This window comes from Indicator indicator, chromosome 11 (assembly GCF_027791375.1).
Source record: "Indicator indicator isolate 239-I01 chromosome 11, UM_Iind_1.1, whole genome shotgun sequence".
Classification (NCBI taxonomy): Eukaryota; Metazoa; Chordata; class Aves; order Piciformes; family Indicatoridae; genus Indicator; species Indicator indicator.
In genome coordinates, this window is record NC_072020.1 from 26,287,447 (window position 1) to 26,308,134 (window position 20,688).

The 20,688-nt window shown below is 40.5% G+C and overlaps 1 protein-coding gene across 1 annotated transcript in view; it reads left to right on the forward strand.

Moving 5' to 3' along the window:
• Positions 1–3,223: 3,223 nt before the first annotated feature.
• Positions 3,224–20,688, forward strand: part of STK31 (serine/threonine kinase 31) — a 30,986-nt gene continuing 13,521 nt past the window's right edge. The window contains exons 1-11 of the mRNA XM_054384832.1: positions 3,224–3,251; positions 3,402–3,454; positions 4,775–4,873; positions 5,628–5,702; positions 6,495–6,653; positions 7,995–8,350; positions 10,219–10,387; positions 12,215–12,330; positions 13,191–13,350; positions 15,839–15,961; positions 18,375–18,554. Coding sequence (XP_054240807.1) covers positions 3,224–3,251; positions 3,402–3,454; positions 4,775–4,873; positions 5,628–5,702; positions 6,495–6,653; positions 7,995–8,350; positions 10,219–10,387; positions 12,215–12,330; positions 13,191–13,350; positions 15,839–15,961; positions 18,375–18,554 — 1,518 coding nt within the window. The remainder of the gene's footprint in view (positions 3,252–3,401; positions 3,455–4,774; positions 4,874–5,627; positions 5,703–6,494; positions 6,654–7,994; positions 8,351–10,218; positions 10,388–12,214; positions 12,331–13,190; positions 13,351–15,838; positions 15,962–18,374; positions 18,555–20,688) is intronic.

Here is a 20,688-nt window from a genome sequence, read left to right on the forward strand (position 1 = left end):
TCCAGCTGTGCCTGTACCCTATTTTTCTTTTTCCTTTCTGGACATTCTCTTTTCCAGTGTCCCTTCTTCCTACAGATTGCACATTGATCCTTTTCCAACTGTGCCCTGGTAGGCCCTTTATTCTCCCTATTTTCCTGCAGTGCTGCCACCAACATCCTTTTTTCTTTTCTTCTATTCTCTTCTTCCCTGTTAGAGAATACCCTCCATGCTACATCCAAAAGTGCCTCCAAATCCCTTCTCATTGCAGAGCTGGCAATTTTTGCAACTTCTTTCTGATATCACCAGCAGATTGCCCAATAAATAATGATACCAGTTGTTGTGTACCTACTTCTGACCCAGGGTCAAGAGAGGTTTTTTCCTCATGACCTCCCTCAGCTTATCTAGGAATTCTGAGGGCGATTCACCAGGCCCTTGTCTGACTGAGTATAATACAGACCAATTAATTGTTTTCGGGATGGCTTTTTCCATTCCCCTGGCTATAAATTCCCGGTACTCTTCCAGTCTAGTTCTTTGCAGGGCATCGTTTGTATTCCATCCTGGATTTTGGAGTGGAAATACATCCACTATATTTGCTCCCCCTCCCCGAGTTTGTATTCTTTCTGTTGCTATTTCTAATCCATGTCTTTCAATTAATTGTTTTTCTGTTTCAGTCATTTGTTCCAGTAATAACTGGATATCATCCCAGTCTGGGTTATGCTGCCTGATCATAAATCGAAAATGAGTAGCTGTCCCTGTAGGATCATTACGATAATTTTCAGCCTTTTTCCTCCAGCTATCCAAATCCTGACTTGTAAAGGGTACCTTAATCCAGACTGGGTCACCCTCTGGCCCTACTGCTTGTCGCAGAGGGGCCTGAATGGGTAGCTGGGGAGCCAGGGCAGTTACTTGTTGTCTTCGGGTCCTTCTTGCCACTGGGCTTCCCAGAGCCTGGGTTGTGGAGCTAACTCCAGTGTCACTATCAGAATCACTGCTGTTACCAGGACCCTCTGTGTTATCTCCCGGACCTGCTGTCACTACCCCTTGCAGTTTTCCTGGGGGGTGATAAAACTCAGACAGATCTTTTGGTTCCTCAAGTTTAAGGCATCTCTGCCCTATGCTACATGCAGAACAACACCTTTCCAAACGTGCCTGCCTCTTGTTCTTAGCCTTATTTTCCTTCTCAAGGGCCAAAACGAATGGATCTGAGGGAGCTCTTATACCACAGTCCCTTTGAAGCTCAGGATGTTCTCGGAGATAGAAAAACATGTCAGCATATATTGACTCTTCCCATTTTTCTTTTCCTCTTAAAAACAACATCAATTGCAATAAAGTGTTATACTCTAGGCTCCCATTTACAGGCCATTTTTCTCCATCATCTAACTTATGTAATGGCCACCACCAGGTACAAAATTTAATTAGGGTCTGTTGTTTTGTTGACCCTCCTGGAGGGCCTCCAATTTCATCCCAGTGGGCAAGTATACAACCAAGTGGGGTATGTTTTGGGATCTCACTACTTTGTCTCCCCCCCATTCTACACAATACAGCACAGTACTGGCTTTTTGCAACACACAACAAATACAACTATGACAAAATGACCGGTCCCAAACATACAATTATTGGCCACACTCCCATTCGCTCATTCGCTTTGTCCCTCTCTGGCCGTCCTCCTCGCGGAGAAACGGAAGCGCAGACTGGGACTCCCTCTCGCTTCGTAGATTTGCTATGTCTCAGTCACACACACTCAACCACACACTCAAATTATAAACAGTGTTTATAATACTTTAAGTCCTTTAGGAACCCCCCTGGTCCCAACCTGCACACTTAAAATATAAACAATATTTTAAGTCCCTTTAGGAACCCCCCTGGTTCCAACCTGTATACTTAAAATATAAATAATATTTTAAGTCCCTTTGGACCCCCCTGGTCCAACCTAAGAGCTCTTTTCCCTAGGGGTGGCAATAAATGCTCCTCTCCCGCGCAGGGCGTCCCTCTGCGGCTTACGGATACAACCCCTCCTCTTTTAATAAAAGCATACCTTCTCTCCGTCAGCAGTCTTGTCTGTTCCTGCGGTGATCTGGTGAGTAGAGGAGCTCTCCTGGAGAATCTCTCGGGGGCGCCCTGAGAGGTCCTGTTCCTCAGCAGGTCCCTCAGCCAAACAGAGTTGTCCTGCCGCGGTCGCCAAAATGATTTAGAGAAAGACAGGAAACTTAGTAAGTTTCTTGTATTATGCCTTTATTACAGCGCTGGACAAAGGTAGGATCTCTCCAAAAGACCTGTGTATCGAAAGAGATTTCAGTACAAACTTATATAGTCCATGCTTCTTACCTTATTCGGAAATATATCAATGTAAAAATATCAATGTGAAAATAACAGAGGGATGTTGAGGTTTACACAGGCAACTCCGTTTCCTCCTGTCTATACAAAGGTTATCTATCTAAAGATGACAGGGGATGGCAATATTTCACAGAAAGTCAAAGGTTATACAGGGGATGGAAGTCCTGGTTCCTGTTTGTTGGGTTTTTCCTTCTTTTCTTCAATCATCCCACAAGCCCTGAAGCGTCCCCCCCACCAAGCAAGCTTACTCCGGCCGAGTCAGGGGCTGCCTGCTGGCGGGAGCCGAGCCCCGCTCACTGCGCAGGCACAGCGGGGCCACAAATTCCAAGCGCTGTCGCCCGCCACCGGCACTGCAGGAAGAAGACACCGCCGCAGCAGGCAGCCAGCGGCCTGAGGGGAGGGCCAGGCCGTGAGGCAGCTGTTAAAATCCCGCCCCGCGTTGCGGCCGCTTGCGCAGGGATGGCTGTGGGTGGAGGCGGCGGTAAAGGGAGCACGTGTGCCTGCGACGGGGTTTATTGGCGCTGAGCGGCACGGCCGCTTCGGGTAGTATCGGGGCCACGACGTTGATACCAGGCCCTCGCTCTCAGGGGTCTGTAAGGGCGTAGTGCTGCGCGGAGAGAAGGGGGCCCAGCTCTGCTGGGAGGAAATCGAGGCAGTGACAGCCTCATGGCACACCCTTACTAAAAAAAAAAAGAGCGATTTTCAGTTAAAGGAACAGGTGTGCTTGTGTTGGCAAGGGTGAAGGGGAGACGTGAGGCCGAGGTGATAGGAGAGCAGGAGCGCACTGAGCAGGGACAAGTCGTGTGGGCCTGTGAAGGAGGTGTGCCCACTTAGCCTGCACCTCGGGTCTCTTGAATAGCACCGTAAGTTCTAACTTCAGACATCTTACAACATTACAGAGTCTGTTGTCATGGATGGAGACACACAGTCTGACAAAGGTAAGGTGAGGTGGTCTATAAAAAAGCAAACAACCACCTCTCCAAAAGCAGAACAACAAAACCACACAATCCAAAATCTTAAATCATATTCGAGAATAATGTTTGTGGCTTTTTTTTTATTTTCTTTTTTTTTTTTTCTTTCCCCAAAAGTTGAAGATGTTGTGGGCTGCCATGTAGAAGATGCTGTAACATTCTGGGCACAGGTGAATTCAGAGAAATGTTTGATTTTAATTGAGATGTTTAAACTTCTGACCTAAAAGGAAAGTTTATGTACAAGTGAGACTAAATGATAGCATTTGATGTTAAAAAAACAATTGATGTGTATTTCAGAATCACAGGGATTGTTCCCTTTTAAACTGAAATGGGTTATTCCTTCATGAAATGTGAATTGGTCATCCATACTTTTAAATTATAGCTGGATTTTTTTGACTATTCTATAGGCCTAAGTAAATAAGGGTTAAAATATTTTCTGTTGACTGAAGACTACTCTGGGAGGCAGGTGGAGCCCTGTTGTGGCTGAATCCTCTAATAACTGAACATTTGGGGCAGTTTCAATGAAGCTTGACATGGAGATGGTTCAAGGAAGCAGGATCCTTTCAAGTTTTGTGTGGATGGGCAGAAGGTTGTTGGACAGAGTGAGTGAGAAAAAGTAAAAAAACAGTGAATCGTTTCCATTAATGTGGGTGGAGCAGCAGGAAGAGAGGAAAACGCAGAAGGAGTACCAAAGATTGCCTTTTCTACACCCTGTAGTCAGGATCTGTGTGGCTCTGAGCGAGTTAGAGGAGGTAATGGTGCTTGTGTGTCCCTGATAGGAATTTGGGAAAGGGGAACAAACTTGATGCTTTCAGTTTATGGAATTTATTGACTCCTAATAAAGGTTTTTTTAGATACAGTACTTAGAGGTACTTCTTTGTGTTCTTATTCTGGTATTCTGAGACTTACAGAGTTTTGTTTAACCTTGTAAGGTACAAAAGTTAGGTGCATACTTTTAAGGTTGGTTAGTTGCACTAGTGTTTTCTTACCTGTTCTAAGGTCTGGGTCCTTTCCTTACAGCTAGGACTAGATTGTTGTCTAATAAATGCCACATTACTGCAACTGACCCAGTTTTATGGTGGTTCAAATACCAGATTGTGACTGGAAGGACTCCACTTGTCTCAGCCAAACCAAAACCCAAGTTTTGCATGTGAGGAGATTTAGGGGTATGGTAGAATGGTGTCTCCTTGTATTAAGGAAAGAAAAAGAATACCAAATGCATACAAGAATTTGTGAGGAAGGATTGATAAGTAACATCTGGATACTGTTTGCAGAAGGTGGTAATACAGCTGTTAAAAACATTAGATCTGTGTCAATTTTTGAAAGAAAATGAGAGTAGGCTCAAAATGCAACTAGAAAAAGATTGAAAGCTTCAGGTGGGGCATTACTTGTCTCAACAGCAATGATTTATTTTTTTGGTTTTTACAAGCCATCAAGCAACTATTAAAAGTGACAATTAATAACTTGTACCTTCTTTCCACACTTCTTAGAGTGTCAGTAAATATAATGACTTATGGAAAATAAGTTGTGAACTGGCAGAAGCTTGTCCTCAGGCTAATGCAATTTTTGGCACACCTGATTTTAGTAAGGTAAGTAGGTTTTGTGTTTGTGTGAATATTTTTCATCTGCATGTAAAATCCTGAATTCTGTGCAACTGTTTTCTTAGATCTTTTCTTGCTCTTTGATTCTGCTGTCCACTGTATTCTCTTAAGAGCTGCTGGGTTTCTTAAAGAAGATGCCTGTTTGGCTTATGTTCTGGGTTATCTTTAAGAAGAGAGCAGTGCTTTTTCAGAGAAGTGATTCTTTGCTCCATCTGAAGAAGAACAGAAAATCTTACAAAAACCTGTAATGTTAAATGCACTGGCTAAAGTACCCTTAGGAAGATAACAAGGATGTAGTTAATAGCATCTGTATGAGAAGCATGCAAAGAATGATGGCAACTTTGGTTTTTTGAATGTGTGAACTACTGATGGCTTATTGCAAAGTAAGGTTTAAATGTCTGAGCTGTTTGTATGTGTATGTTCATTACCTTCTACATTCCTCTTGAAAAGGAAGAGAAAGCATCACCAGCAACATAGAAGTATGTTGTGTAAGATGTTGGTGTTTTTCCAGTTGCAAAATTTGAGCTCTTGTTTTTGGAGTAGAAGATTATGTTTTTGAAGCATTAATGTATATTGTGTTGAGAGATGGGGCATCAAATGCATTACTTTGTTCTCATACTGCTGTTGAGATAGAGTGTGAAAAGACTCGTAATGTATTACAAATACCATTTTGGGCTGTGCTTACATTTTTCAGAATGACTGTTTTTGTTTTTTTTTGTTTTTTTTTTTTCCTTATCTCCAGATTTATGGTGGCTGTTTTTCTGAAGATAAGTGTTGGTACAGATGTATGGTACAGCAAGTGATCAACAATGAAAAGGCAGGAACCTTTTTTCACAAGTCTTTAAATGTATATCAGTTTTACATGTAGGATGATAGGAATAAATGCAACACCTTCTTGAAACTTGCAATGTGAATGCACTTAAACACTGAAAATATGCGTGGGGCAGAAATTCAGGTGACCTGTGATTTTGAAAAATGCTGATGAACATGAAATAGTTGTGAATTGCTGTTTGTATCTCTTGATAAAGAGATTCACAAGTGGCAGTTATTGTTGTTAAGCAATGTAATTTAATTTGAAATATTGTGAGTGATGAAAACAGCAGCCTTCCTGTGACATGTTGGCAGTGATGCAAATGGCCTGAAAAACTTACCAATCAATATTAGGTGACTGATAGAGAAGGCTAGTAGTTCCTATTTAAAATGATAATTTCTAGACGAGATGGTTGTCATGGAAACATTAGATTACATATCTGTCCATCAAAGAAAGTCTTCTATATTGCTTCATAACTGTAGCCCTTGTAGGAAAAAACAAAAAACAAAACACAAAAAAACCCAAACAAAAACAAAGAAAAAAGAAACACCAAAAGCAAACAAAAAGCCAAACACAACAGCCACTAGCAAAGATCTGTTTTGTTACTAAGCTTTTAGATGGGTGACAACATAAAGTTTCTCTAACTGTTCCTCTGAAGGCTGCTTGCAGGTTATGTGGAAGAATCTGATCTCTGCAACATGCAGGTGTGCTAAAATACTTATGTTCTACTTGTTGTCAGGGCATATTTCTCTAGGAGGATGTGTAACCGTCACGGATCTGTATTTTGTATTGTTCCAGTTTCAAGTCTTTTACATTGACTATGGAAACTCTGAGGTTCTGAATAGACCAGACATAGTTGAAATTCCACCAAACTTGCAATGTCCAGGTACTGCCAAGAAGTACAGACTCTGGGGACTGCAGATACCAAGTAATCAGAACTTAAACATGTTTGACCAGGTGAGTAACCAGATTTTGAAGTATTTAGATAATGGAATCTGTAGCAGATGCTGTGAGATACCAGCACAGTGTCACCAAGAGGAGTCTTGTGAAAGCTGGATGTTTATGTAAGCTGACCATGCTGGTAAAGAATGTCTGATCTGTAGCCCTGAACATACTCTAGAAACTAAAATGATTTTTTTTTTTTTCAAAAACAGTTCAGGTCATGCAGGCTGATGATTTTTAGAGCATGCTTTTGCTATCGTCAGAGCTTCAGGTCTATTTCTGGCTGATCTGAGCTCTTTCTGGTCCAGAGGAGACAAAGTAGCTCTGTTTCCCCATCAGAAGGAAAATAATTCCCTTGGTCAAAGAGCCTGCAATAAATTCACTTACATCTGTAAGCTGCTTGAATGCCGTGTGCCTGTGTACTCTACAAACTTATGGTCATGAGAGAGAACAGCAGGTGAATGTGAGCGGTAGTAGGAACTCTGTTGTCCCTGGCCAACAATGAATATGAAAGGCTCGGGGGCTCGTGTCAGCAGGATAAGTAAAAGCTTTGAGCCTTTCTGAGTGGCACTGGTGACCCTTGATTGAGTATTACCAGTGGCAGTCTCCCTTTCTGGGGCACCTCTTAACAATCTTGATGGCATGCTTCTTCAAGGCTTGTCAGTGGCACCAGTGTCTTGGGAGCAGCAGTTATGGAGAAGGAAGCAGGAAATGTCTGTCCTGCTTGCCTTGCTTATGCCTCTGTCATTAGAAGAGATCCTAAGACCCCTTGTTTTATAGTCTGTTCCTGTTATCCAGTTGACATTGCTTAATGTGATTACTTGAGATACTTGTCATAATTCCCTGGTGTTTTGATTTTATGGTGTTGTGTGGGTTATTTTTAAACCACCTCCCCAAGTGTCATGTCTGCACATTTCTTGAACACCTACCTCCAGGGATTGCTTCCCTGGGCAACCTATTCCAATGCCTTACAACCCTTATAGTAAGTTTGGTTGTTTTTCCAATCTGAGCTTCCCCTGGCCCAATTGTAGGCCATGTCACTGGATATTAGGGAGAAGAGGCCAACACTGATCTCGCTACACCCTCCTTTCAGGAGGCCTCATCCAGAGTAAACAATGCCAGTTCCCTCAGGTGTTCCTCATGAGACTTGTACTCTAGATCCTTCACTGGCTTTGTTTCCCTAATCTGAACATACTCCAGCACCTGAATGCCCTTCTTGTACCAAGGGGCCCCAACCTGATCTCTCTTTGAGGTGTAGCTTTACTGGTGCTGAGTACAGGGATACACACTAAAAGTATTTAGCTAAAAGTATTACAAGTGTCCAATACAAAACTTCATTGTATTTTTATATTACAGGGGAAAAAGTTCTTGAACAGCCTAGTTTATGAGAAAGTAATTAAAATACATTACAAAGCCAAGCATGAAGATGGTACCATTGTTGCCCAGGCAAAATATGAAAAAACAGATATTGGAGAAGAGGTGGCCAGGGCAGGGTTTGCTGAAAAACATTCATCTCCAGGAAACACTAAAGATGTGGAAGAGAGAAGAGCAGATGTCACGCAAAATCCTCATCAGAAGACAAAAGCTTCGGTTCTGCCATGGCTTAACAGGCCTCATCATGGACTATACAACACCCCAAGAGGGAAATTTGATCATGTAACTGTTGCCACAAGGAAACAGAATGATACTGGAAACCGTATGTTTGCCCCAAAGTAAGGCTGTGGGATGTCATAGAAACTGTTGTATGAGTGATCTGATTTGCTTAGCTGCTGGGATGTGGGTATGTGAGAAGATGGAGGGGGAAGCGAGTGCCTAAAAAGCAAAGTGGTTTCTGTCTTGCCAACATCAGGTGATGCTGTACTTAATGGAGGGGAAGTCTGTGAGTCCGTGTGTTGTGTGGTGGTGATAATTCAGGCAGGAAGCTGTAGAAAAGCATTGATTAGTGTTATTGCTGGTTGGATACCTTGTTCTTCCTCCTTTCGTTTTGATAGACTGTTCTTAGATATCTTAAGGGAAGGATAGCAGCCAGTGAGCAGAGGAGATGATACTGGAAAGCTTAAGTTGAAAGTGACATCAGACCTCTAGTGGATTTTGTGGTGATGAGTAGTGTATTGATACTCTTTTTAGCATCTGAGCCATTTCTATAGGCTTGTTCTTGAGACTTTTTGTAGCTAGGTCCTGTTTATTTACCTATGCTGAAAACTCACTGGACACAAAGGTAGAATGCAAAAGTGTGTTTGCCTAGCAGGACAAACATTTGGATGATTTAGTTGTGTAGGGATTTTTTAGTGTGTGCCTATAAGAAATAAAGCCAGCAATCACAGTTTGAAGTAAGCTTTCAGGGAAAATGGTGTCTCTGCAACTTGTAATTACATTGACAAGAGGTGGTGGTAACTTGGCAGTTACAGTTGTTATCAGAAATCTTTTAAAGAGATTTGTCCTACAGTTGCTAGGACTGCCATGGCAACAGGCTGGTGAGAAAAAATGTTTGTGGGTGGAAAAGACAGTACTTGGCACTTGGAAAGTTGAGGTGGTATAAGAAATAATGTTCTCAAAAAAAAAACTTGCCTAACGTTTTAAAATTTGTTCTTTTCCCTGTAATTTCTCCCCTCAAACTTCTTAATGAATCACCTGAGGGCATGCGCCTTCACATACCAGCATGGTATCCAAATATGTTTTAAAATTGCAACCTTTAAGCAAGTCTATGCTGTTAACAAATCTAATATTGATATGGGGTGCTCATTTAAAAAAGTCTAAGTTTATAGTAAAGTGCTTCATCCTGGATTATTCTGATACTCTCATCTGCCTTATTTTCTGAGTTACAGATATGCTCTGAAGCTGATTTTTAAACAATAGTTGTGGTTTGTTTTTTTTTTTTTTTCCCCACACACTTTTTTCATGACACATAGTGTTGAGATACTTCTGTGTACAAAGCTATTTTGACTGGCCAGAGGAGCCAGCAGCCAGTGCATTTTTAATTTCTGTATGTTCTGGTATCCTTTAACTTTTTGCATATTTCAGGCATTCTTGGGGTGGTAGATCTGTGAAGGAAATCGAGGTAGAAGCTAGAATGTAAACAAAGCTATGCATATGAGGTTGAAGTTGAGGTGGGGTCTAGTGGAACTTTAGTGTTGTACAGTATTCGGAGGCAGATAGCTTCATATTGCTCTTCTTAGTTACCAAAATGAATTTTAGAGAGAGATCCAAACCAATAACCTTAAAGTGCTTTGGCTTATTTAGTAGTTGAAAGATTTGTTTTACAATGGACTTTCCTGGGTTTGCAGTGGAATATCATAAAGGTGTGTTTTGAATGAGGAAGACCTCAAGTTAGTGACTGTGAAAACACACAGGGCGTGGTCTTCAAATGATGTGGTGTTTCTCATTCATGTTGTGGAGTAGTCTTTGTGAAGCAGTGTGGAAAGGGATATCCATTCTGAAGAAGTAAAGTGTGATCGTGTATGTTCTTCTGTAGTCTTTGAGGTGGTGTTCTCTAGTTTACTGATACTACAGTAGCATGAAGGAAGTCACATAATATGTGGTGGTGTTTGTTTTTCAATTATCTCCTCTTAATTTTTAAAAGGGAAAAAATACAAGCTTCTGCTTCAGTGCCAGATACCAGCTTTGCACAAACAAGACCAGATCGGAAACTGAATGAAGAGATGGAAGTTCTCAGAAGAGAGAATGCTAATCACTTAAAGAGGCAGAGGGAGCTGGAACTGCAGAATCAGCAGCTTAAACTTGAACTTCAGGTATGTGCGCATGTGAAGAGGATGCTTCTCTCCTTGTGAGTGTTTCTGACAGTACTTTTGTCTTACGGTTTCATCATAGTGCAGTTCATCTGTGCACTGTAGTTTTGGATAAAGAAGGATTAAGCTGGTTGAGTGAAGGCTTGTCTTGCTGTGGTGCAGGGGGATGCTGTCAGTGCTTTGTGGTTAAAGACATACTTTGTATATAAGGATGTAATATTCGCTGCCTTTTTTTTTTTTTTTTCTCTCCCACTCACTTAAGAGGGAAAAAGAACTAGTGTTGGGCTGAAAATTCCTAAGCTTCACCAAATCATAGCAGCTGTGAAATTCCAGAACTGGTTATTAATAAACATTACTGTTTCTGTAATTGCTGCTTAATAGAAAAGGTGACTGTTTCTTTCCAGAGGAATTTCCCAGCACTATCTGAGAAACATAGTACATAGTAATAATTACTGATAGGCTTAAAAATACTGTGTGGCTTAAATACTGATAGGCTTTAAAACACTACAGTGAAAGGTTTTAAGTGTTATCCACAGCAGTAATAGGAAGATACTATGTGAAAGGATTTTATGTTTGCATGAGTTCAGAAAAATGTTGTGCATACTTCTACAGATATGGAAGGAAAACCTGCCATTGTGTAAATCCCTTTGATGCCCCTAGTCCTGAGCTTGCACACAGATGTTTCTTGAGCAAACTACTTGTAACTGCCTTTGCTGCTCAGTTACCTCTAGCTAGAACACCTCCATTTCTACAGATAGTAACCTGTCGTTGCACAGATTCTCCATCTACTGAAGATAGGCTATTTGTGCACTTCTCTGCAAACTAAGTTAACAAGCAACAGACTACATCTGCAGCTAAGAAAAAAAGCACTAAAATGCGAGAAATTCTTAGAAGCGTTTTTTATATATAGTCATCTGATTTTTTTAAAAAAACCTGTTTTCTGCAAGTTCTGATTGGTATTCTGTGTTGAACTGCAAGTGCACTGCTTTAAAAGAAAAGGTTGTAGATACTCTTTTCAATGAGAAAGTATTTGCTCTCTGAAAACACTATGGTAGGCAGTGATTCGTTTTAGAAGGGTGATGTGTGATGGTGGATTTTTAGGGGCACTTACATGTATATATAAACTATTTAAATACTTGTAAGTTTGATTTTTTTGTATGTGTGTTATATTTTTTTTTTCTTGTGAATGTAGCAAATCTTAGAGGTTAACAATGTTTGAAGTTTGTCTTTCATTACCTGAGGTGGAGTTTATAAAGGCATCTCTGTGATAAAACAGCTTTTAAATTTAGGTTGCGCTTTGAGGAATGTAGCCTGATTTGGTGCGTGGACTTCTTTTTGGGTCAAGAATATTTCTTGTAGGAAGGCCAGGATGGTTGTACATATACCAAGAGTTTTTGTTTTGCAGCACCACTTTGAGGTGTAGTAGTGATGGGAGTAAGTTTACTGAGGGTCTTGGACTTTTTTTCTCTGAGCTAATGAGTAGGAATTTTTCAGCAAGGGAAGAAAAAGTCCTGTCTGAAGATGTGCTAGCAGAGGGGGAATTATTGTAGAAATACACTTGAGCACATCACTGCTGAAATGAAAGCGAGAAAAAGAACTATTAATCCTTACAAAATGATTGAAGAAAATGATTCCCACTGGTTTGCATCTTTCTGTTTTGTTAATGTTTTGAAGAGATCTGTATGTATGTGTGTGTGCACATGTGTTTGTCTAGTTTTCGAAAGTAAATTGTGGTCTGTGTGTTAGTAACTTTGGCTGACTGCTGAGACTGTTAATCTGTCTTCACCTGTCTTTGTTAAAACACTGCTCCAAAAATGATAAATAATTCAGAGAGAGAAGGAAGCATCCAAGAAAACTGCTGAAAACTTTGAGGAAACCCTAAGTACTTACATTGGCACAAAGATGAGAAATTTGACTGCTAAGGTGAAGGTATTGAAACAAACTAGGTATGTATTTTTTTTTTCTACAATAGTACAACTTGCCATTGACCTGCTTGGTCATGCATGGGGTGTTTTGTTTGTTTGTTTTTGTTGGATTTTTGGTTTGTTTTGTGCTGTTTTGTTGTTGTTTCCCCATCCCCAAAGTTTTGTTTATGTTCTGTGAAAATGCAGTGTTGTATATGGAGGAGAGGAGCTCACATTGGTGTTTGCATTGTCTACTTTTCAATGTTTTATCAGATTACTTCAGTTCACTTCTGCTCCATTACCATAGCTGTTGCAAGAAAAACTTTAATTTTTATCTTCCAGGAAGATGGTAATTAGTAAATGCAGCTAGTTTTTAGAAGTGGTAGTCATAGTACCTTGGGTATCTGCATTGCTGTGAGAGCTGTATCTCTTTGTGTAGACCAAATTAGCCTTCTAGTTTTAGCGTAATTCTGGGAACAAAACTGCAGTGGGAAGACGACTTGAAATAGAAATGACCATCAGCTCCTTTAAGAAAAGGAAATAAAATACTGCTGTATGTGTCTGTGGAAAACTAATTAAAAAAACCCCAAACTACCAAGAAGAGGAAGTAGGACCAAAGGGAAATTAAGAGCAGGAGAGTGTTTTCATGTACAACCTCGTCAATACTGAGATGTAATGAATGTGTTTTTGATCATTCCTCCTTCCTCCAAAAATATTCAACAGCTGAACAAGATAAATTGCTGCTGCTACCTTTTAAAAGAACCTAGGTTATTAACATGGCAAGTGCTATCTCCAGATTGGTGTGTTCAAGTTCTGAGTATCTTTGATTCTATTTTTTAAACTGCTTGAGTTCTGGGAAAAAAAAAGCCTTGGTAAAATGTTTTTTCCTCCTTACACATTAGGCACACAAACAAGAACTATTGTTTTCAGGAGCAGCTCTCAGAAATTATAAAAATGGTTACAGAAGGATGTCTCCCTGTTCCGCCTTCCTTGGAAAAAATGGAAACGACCTGGACAGAGTATAAGCTGGCTCAAGAGAGGATTCAGTTATGCAGAAATGTGGTAGGTTGGAGTTGCTGGTTTTTTTCCTCAGGAGCTATTTAACAGTTGTTGTCAGGGTCTTAAGTGTATCTGGATAGTGTGAGCAAGTCACAGAAGCATCTCTCCTTTGCTTGATAGCATTGGAATGTTACTTTTTGTTTGTTAAACTGAGACTTTCTGACATCCTTGGGTTTTGTAAAGAAATACAAGGGAATCAAAATGTTAGCTAAAAGAATTTTGTTCCAGCTTCAGCTGTGCAGCTGTGATGTCTGTCTTCAAAACCTTTTGTTAAAGCAGCATGCCACTATGTTGCTATGCCTTGCTCGTATGGGGAGGCTCAGGGAGCGCGTTGTGAGCATGGCTGTACAGAAAGATGGACTTGTATAGGGGAAAACTGCCATCTAGTGCAGCTGCTCTGCAACCACAGATCTGAAGAAGCCCGCTTGGGTGCGCAGATGTGGCTGTGTTGGTAAGGATGGTTGTGTGCTGTCTGTTGTGCCTGCCGGTGAGCTTTGGGGAACAGGAAGCTTCCCCAACCTGTGGCAGTCGTTGTGGTAAGGCAGGGAAGGGATGGTGTCTGGGAGAATGGCAGCAAATGTGTTGCAATTAGTTTCAAGTATGGCCTCCAATGTTTAAAATCTGTTTGTTTAAGAAGTATTGCTGTGTTACACTGAATTTAATAGCTCGTGAAATGGACTAGAAAATCAGAAGCCGTGAGGAGAACCCCAGTAAGTTCTGATTTTGTTACTTGTGCAGGGGAAAGTATTAAAATTCCTGTAGCAGAGAATCGTAGAGTGCTTTGGATTGGAAAGAACCCTTAAAAGGTCATCTAGTCCAACTATACCTGCAGTGAGCAGGAGATCTCCAACTGCTTCAGGTTGCTTAGAGTACAACCGAACACTGAATGTTTCTAGGGGTGGGGTATTTACCACTTCACTGGGCAACCTGTTCCACTGTTTCACCACCCTTGTTGAGAAAATTTCTTTCTTATCTTATCTTTAGACTTGCAGTCTAAATCTGCCCTCTTTTAGTTTAAAATCATTGTCCTGTCTTGCTAAAAATTCTGTCTCCATCTTTCTTACAAGCCCCCTTTAAGTACTTACAGGCTGCAGTAAGGCCTCCCTTGAGCCTTTTCTTCTCCAGGCTGAACAACCTCAATTGTCTCAACCTTTCCTTGTAGGAGAGGTCCTTTGATTTCTGTGGCCCTCCTCTGGACCCACTCCCAACAGGTTCATGTCTGTCTTACGCTGAGGATTCCAGAGTGAGACACAGTACTCCAGGTTTCACCAGGGTAGAGGGGCATAATCACCTCCCTTGACCCGCTGACCGCACTTAAGATGCAGCCCAGGATACGTCTGGCCACCTGGACTGCAAGCACGCATTGCTGGCTCATGTCCAGCATTTTATCCAGCACTCTACCCCAAGTCGTTCTCCACAGGGTTGCTCTCAATCCCTTCATCCCCCAGCCTGTATTGATACAGGAGGTTACCCTTACCCAAATGCAAGACTTTGCATTTGGTTGTATTGAACTTCATGAGGTTCACACAGATCCACTTCTTACGCTTGTCCGGGTCCCTCTGGCATGGCATACTTGTGATTGCTGTAGCCAAAAAAAAGTTTTTGTATACTAAAAACTAAATCAGATGTTTAAACTTCATAACATTAAGCAAAGTGTTAATAAGGAGATGAAATTTTAGTGTTGCTTCTTGTATAGGGGAGTAACATGTAGAAGAACAGCTAGGGGAATGAGTTACCCAGGAACCAGAGCTGCTCAGGGATTCACATGGGCAAACTTCCCTTAGGTGAGTCCCTGATCCCAAATGAGGCAGTAGCAGTTGCAGATGTAGCCAAAAAGTGCAGAAGTGCTTACTAAATTCTTTTTGTGGTGGTTGTTTCCTGTTTTTAAGTGCTGAAGCAATATGTTCTGTTAACCTTCTATGGTAGAACTCAATCTGCTGACTTTTATTATCCAGCCCACTTGTGTTGCTGAACTAAAATTCTGTTCAGTTGCTAATCTAAGTTTTAAAGCAGTGTGTGCTGCAACTTGGGAGTTTTGTTTTCAGAGGGAGTTTGTTCATCTTTCAAGTTCCAGCCATTGGGTCTCGTTCTGCCTTTCTCTGTTACAGGTGAAAGATTTCTACTTTGTCTTCTGTGAATACTGAAACTCCTGATTAAACCAACTTCTAAGCTTTTACTGGATAAACTAATTTAAAAATCCCTGAGAACTTGGGTTTGTGTATACGTGTTTATATTACAGATATATATATTGGTTGTTAGTAGAAAGTACTCCTTTACTGTTCCTTGTCTCCCTGTGAAACTGGTATTAGTGCCACGGCTAACTCTTCTGTTTTCTGTTTCTTTACTAATTGACATCCACAGTAGACTTTCCAAGATTTTTTTTTTTTTTTGGTTCCCAGGATAGGGGAGGGATTAGCACTTTTTATTACTTTCCACACTGTGTATGTAACATTTGGGTCTAAGCTGCTGACTTGCTTTTCCTTCTGCACAGGATGAAAGAGAGGAACTGATTACCCAGAGAGATGAGGTGCAGCAGAACTTGTGTTCAGCAGTGGAAGAATTAATTTTGGAAGTGGATCAGCTGCCCCTCTCTGAGCGCTCAAGAACGTTACAGGTAAGGAGGTTTCTTTTATCAGCTTTGATTCTGAAACACTGAGAACCTGTGGAGGATGTTTCTTAAGTGTTAAATGTTCTGTTGTTGTAGACCTTGGCCAGCAACACATGAAGCTTGAGATAGCACTTCTGAGTTGTACACTTGACGCCTGTAGTTCTCAGTGTTATTTGGGATCCTGGAGTCCTATGTGGTGTATTTCTAGATGCAAATTATTATCTAGATACTCTATTTGAGCAGCAGGTTTTCTCTTACGGTGTTTAATGGCTAGCAAGACTTTATGAAGCACAGAATATTTAGTAGAACGCAGGTATTAATGAGAGAACCTACAATTAAAAAGCCAGTGCAGTTAATTGTAGCACTGGATTTTGCAGTTGGATTATAAGCTTTCCTAGCCCTTCCTGTTACAATGGCTGTATAGTTTGGACTAGTCTAGCAAAGTGTGAAAAATGTCTAAATGTCTAAAGCGTTTTTATTATTTTAAGATGAGAGTTAAAACACTGCAGAAGCACACGTTTGCATACTGAGAGACTTCCTTCCAGCCATACCAGCAATAGAAAGTGGGGAAGCAGATGAGGAAAAAAAGGCTCTCAAGAGGCAGTAAAAATTTTTAAAGAGGACTTTACCAAGGGAAACATCAAGTTGATGTATCCAGCTATTGCTGTTAGAAATTATGTTTTTTAACCTTATAAATACTGCTTGCTTTTGTTTTGACTGTGCAAGTGTGTGTGGAGAAAAAGGGGAAAAAGGTTGACATTAGTTTGACAGCTTGTTTGTGCGCATTCCTGAGATGTATTCTTACACGCATGTATGAGATTGGGTTCTTAGGAAAAACCAGCATGATTACTGGCTACATATAAGTTTCTAGGAGGTTGGAGTGGCATTAATAAATTGAAGCATTCAAATATTCATGGAGTTACTTATTCCATTTATGATGGAATTACTTTTCAGTGGCATTCAAAAAAATGTTCAAAAAAATGTTCAAGTTTGTTTTTGTTTTTTTTTTTTTTTGTTCTAGTCTGATACGTAGTTTGGTGTTTTAATTGGAACAGATAGTTTATGGGTAGGATTTTATGGCTTCTGTCACTGGAGGTCCTGTGTGGATTCTGCTTCAAACAGAGGAGAGCTGTAGTTTCTTGGTTTATAGAGGTTTTTTGTTTTATTAGTGGGGTTCTGGTTGTTTTGGGTTTCGTGGCTGTGTTGGTTTTGCTTGGGGGTTTTATTTTTAAAAAAAATATTTTTTTATGTCTAAAGGTTATGCTGTGCTAATCCACTAGGTGGTAGGCGTTAAGCATCTTCTACATAATTGTAGTGTAGTGAAATGTTACAGTTGTTTGCAAATATGTGAATACTGAAATGCTGCTAGATGTGTTAAGTGAATTTTCTGAGTTAGTTTAATAGTGTTGATGATCCATCATCTCTTGTATTATGAGCTAGAAGATCAAAATAGGTTTTCCCAAATAGGAAAACAGAAAAGAGATTTTTACCAAGTATCGTTGAGAAACTTGGTTGTGGTTAGAGCTGAAGAGGTCATACTGTGCTCTCCTAGACAAACAAATAGCTCTTTCTAGTGTTCTACAGAACAGAAGCTTGAAAGCTAATGACCCTCTTACTGGGGCTGTGTACTGCTAATCTTTTTGCATCATGCATCTCTTCTGACTTAAGTTTTGTACCTTTCAGTGAAAACTCTTGTTGGTCTACACTACAGAAAAGTTTAAGCAGCTCCAGCCACAGCTGGTCCAGCTGGCTAGGACCCAAAAACCCCAAACCAATAGTTGGTGAGATCCCTGCTTCCCAAATGATAATACCACAGTGGTTAAGAGGAAGGGTGAGAGTGTTGGGTATACACAAATTCCTCTAAAGCAAGCTAGAACATGAGCGGAACAGTTGTCAGTCATTCTGTGTTAGCTGTCTGTAAGCAAGTTGCTTCCTCTGCCCCATGGATAGTGTGCAGTAGCTTGTTCTTTTGATTTCTCATGTTTACAGGTAGTGACTGGAACAAGTGCCTGTAGGCTATGGAGCTGCCTTCATATGTTGTTATCCTGCTGCAGCCTGCTTCTGTATCCATGTGCTGGTGAAGTTGATAATGCTTTAGGGAATTGTGTTTGTAGTATGAAAAATAAATGGGAATAAGTAGAAGGTAACTTCCAGGATTCTTTCACTGAGGACAGCCTGATGGCACGACTAGTGCTGTTATTTTTATAAACAGGGTGTGACAATGGGTATGAAACTGCTACTGAGCACTTCTTTCAGTACTATTACTGATATCTGGCTGCTGTTAAATGGGCTGATGGTTTTCCTCTCTCCTTCAGACTGTTCCCTTGGAACCTGGCTTCTTCCTTGCCGTGCCATCTCTCCAGGTGTGCACTTGTGTTTTAATATCCAAATGTTATTGTTTGATTCACTTGATACACAGGAACTGTCTCCTTCTCTGGAGATGATGGCTGGTCAAGGTTCTGAAGTAGATGACTCTGAGGAGGCATTTCAGCAGTTCTTTGAGTGGAAGAGTACCAGAATGAATAAATTGAGCCATGTCAGAAATGATACTGACACAGCTCTGCAAATTTTTGCTGATTGCTTTGGTGGCATCTTAAAGGTAAGGTGAACAGTCAGTCTTTCAAGTTGTGATGGTTTGAAACTGTCTTAATTTTTCCTTGCAAAGTTCAGAACAAAGAAAGTGAAAGAGTGTAAATAAGTCACTATTGGGTGTAAGAAAGCAAAATAACGATTGTTCTAAACACTTCCATTGGATAGATAGAAATGTTTAAGAACTATTACCCAAAACAAAGTAGGCATTCTGCACATTCTGCGTTCGGCAGTGGGGGCAGTTGCTGGGCTGTCTGGCTGCTGTTTTCTTCTTCTCTTCTGGCTGAAGATAACACACTGACCTTGGCAGCTAAGTTAACACAAGTTGGTGAAAAATATAAAGTAGGACACCAATTAAGCTTGTGAGGAGCAGTAGGGACAACTTCCTGTAGCAGGGCAGTTGTCTGTGAGCAGAGGCACTAAATGACAGTGCCTGGGTACAGAGGGAAAGGTCATGTGTGGAGGTCTGGAATGTTAATTTATTTTTAGTGTACCTTTGTGGTGAACCAGAGTTTATGCTTCATTATGAAAGGACATCTTTTGTATTAAGATCAGTACTTTCATGCAAAGATTGTTTATCAATATAGTAGTAAGTACTTCATATAAATAAATATATTACAAACCCCCACATAAATATTTTATAAACAAAACCTTCCATCTGTTCATTCTGTGACTGAAGTACTTTAATTAGTCCATTCAAGTGGCTTTTGGATGGAAAGACTTCAGATTTTAGAAGATTCTAGATCGTAAATACTGCTCAAAGAGGTGTTGAAAGATCACTACAAAGCAGCCATCAGTTTGACTTGCCATGGTTGAGGTGCAGATTATAAACCAAATAGGTAATAGATTTCCCCCCCACCTCCCTCACTGAACTGCTGAATGTGCAAATAAATTGTCCACTTCTATTTGCATGTCTTGCAAGTATTTTCTGCAGTATTATTCTGATGCGGTGTCTCTCAGACTGAGTTGTAAGAGGTTTGCAGCATGGAAGTTTAATGGGTGTTACTTTGCTTAAAAGGATATAGATGGTGGGTTACTGTCCCCTGAATTCTGTTTGTAAAAAAACAAACAAACCACAAAAAAAACACAAACAAACAAACAAAAACCCCCACAACCTAAAACAAAGGAAAAGAAACCAAACCCAACAAAACAAAAAAAGTCACAAAGTGGGGAGGTAACTTTGTGGCTTTCCTGTGTCTGTGCTTAATCTCTATGCTCTTTCTCAGTTTTGGATTTATAATCTTCCTGGGAAGGCTGTAAAATGTTCTCTCTCCATTCCTGCAGGCCCAAATTGGACATAATCCACTCTTTCATAGTGAATAGTTTTTCTGCCTGAGCATTCATTGTGACCAGGTGGTGTTATGGATAAGTGTTCCTTGCTTGACCTGGTGATAAATGCTGTTCAGCAGCAATGTAGACTGGTGCATGTCATGTGCAATGTAATGTTAATGAATATAATTACTTGTAGATGCTTGTGATGATGACAGTCATTAGATGGGGTAAACAAACCTGTGGGGAGTGGGGCTTTCAGTGGTTGCTTCAGAGTGCAATTCAGAGTGATTCAGTATGTATGAAAGTGACTAAAGTTTGTTAGTAATGAACTTCTGGTTAGCTGTTAAAATCTCTGCTCTTCTACAAACAGTTCAGAGACATGAAAAGTGAACGCTTCTTGCATGGGTTGGTAAAGCATTGGTAGACAAAGGAAGAAATTTTCAATTATCCATCTTAATTTCAGCATTTGATATGCAATTATTCTGTTGCAATTTAACTTCTGTCTGCTTGAAAGAAAAAGCATGTGAGCAGTCATGTAGAGGAAACGCTTCTTTGAAATGTTTTCGCTTCCCTTGTTCTATGTAGATACACCTCTTCGGGTACAAATTAATCTCATATAAAATCAATCAGTAGGAAATTGGTCAATGGCAGACTGTGGAAATTTTCAGAGACTGGACATTTTCTTTCCAGTATGCAAGCTCTGAGACTTCGGGGGACAGGTTACTGTTTGAACTTGTGCTGCTGAAAGTTTTTCTTTCAAGTTCCTCTAAGGTTAAGGCAATAAAATATATTCCACTAAAGACTCTGAAAATGCCAGCTTGATAGGTAAAAAATGTTGCAGGTCTCTGTTAAAACTGTGTATCTTGTATGTC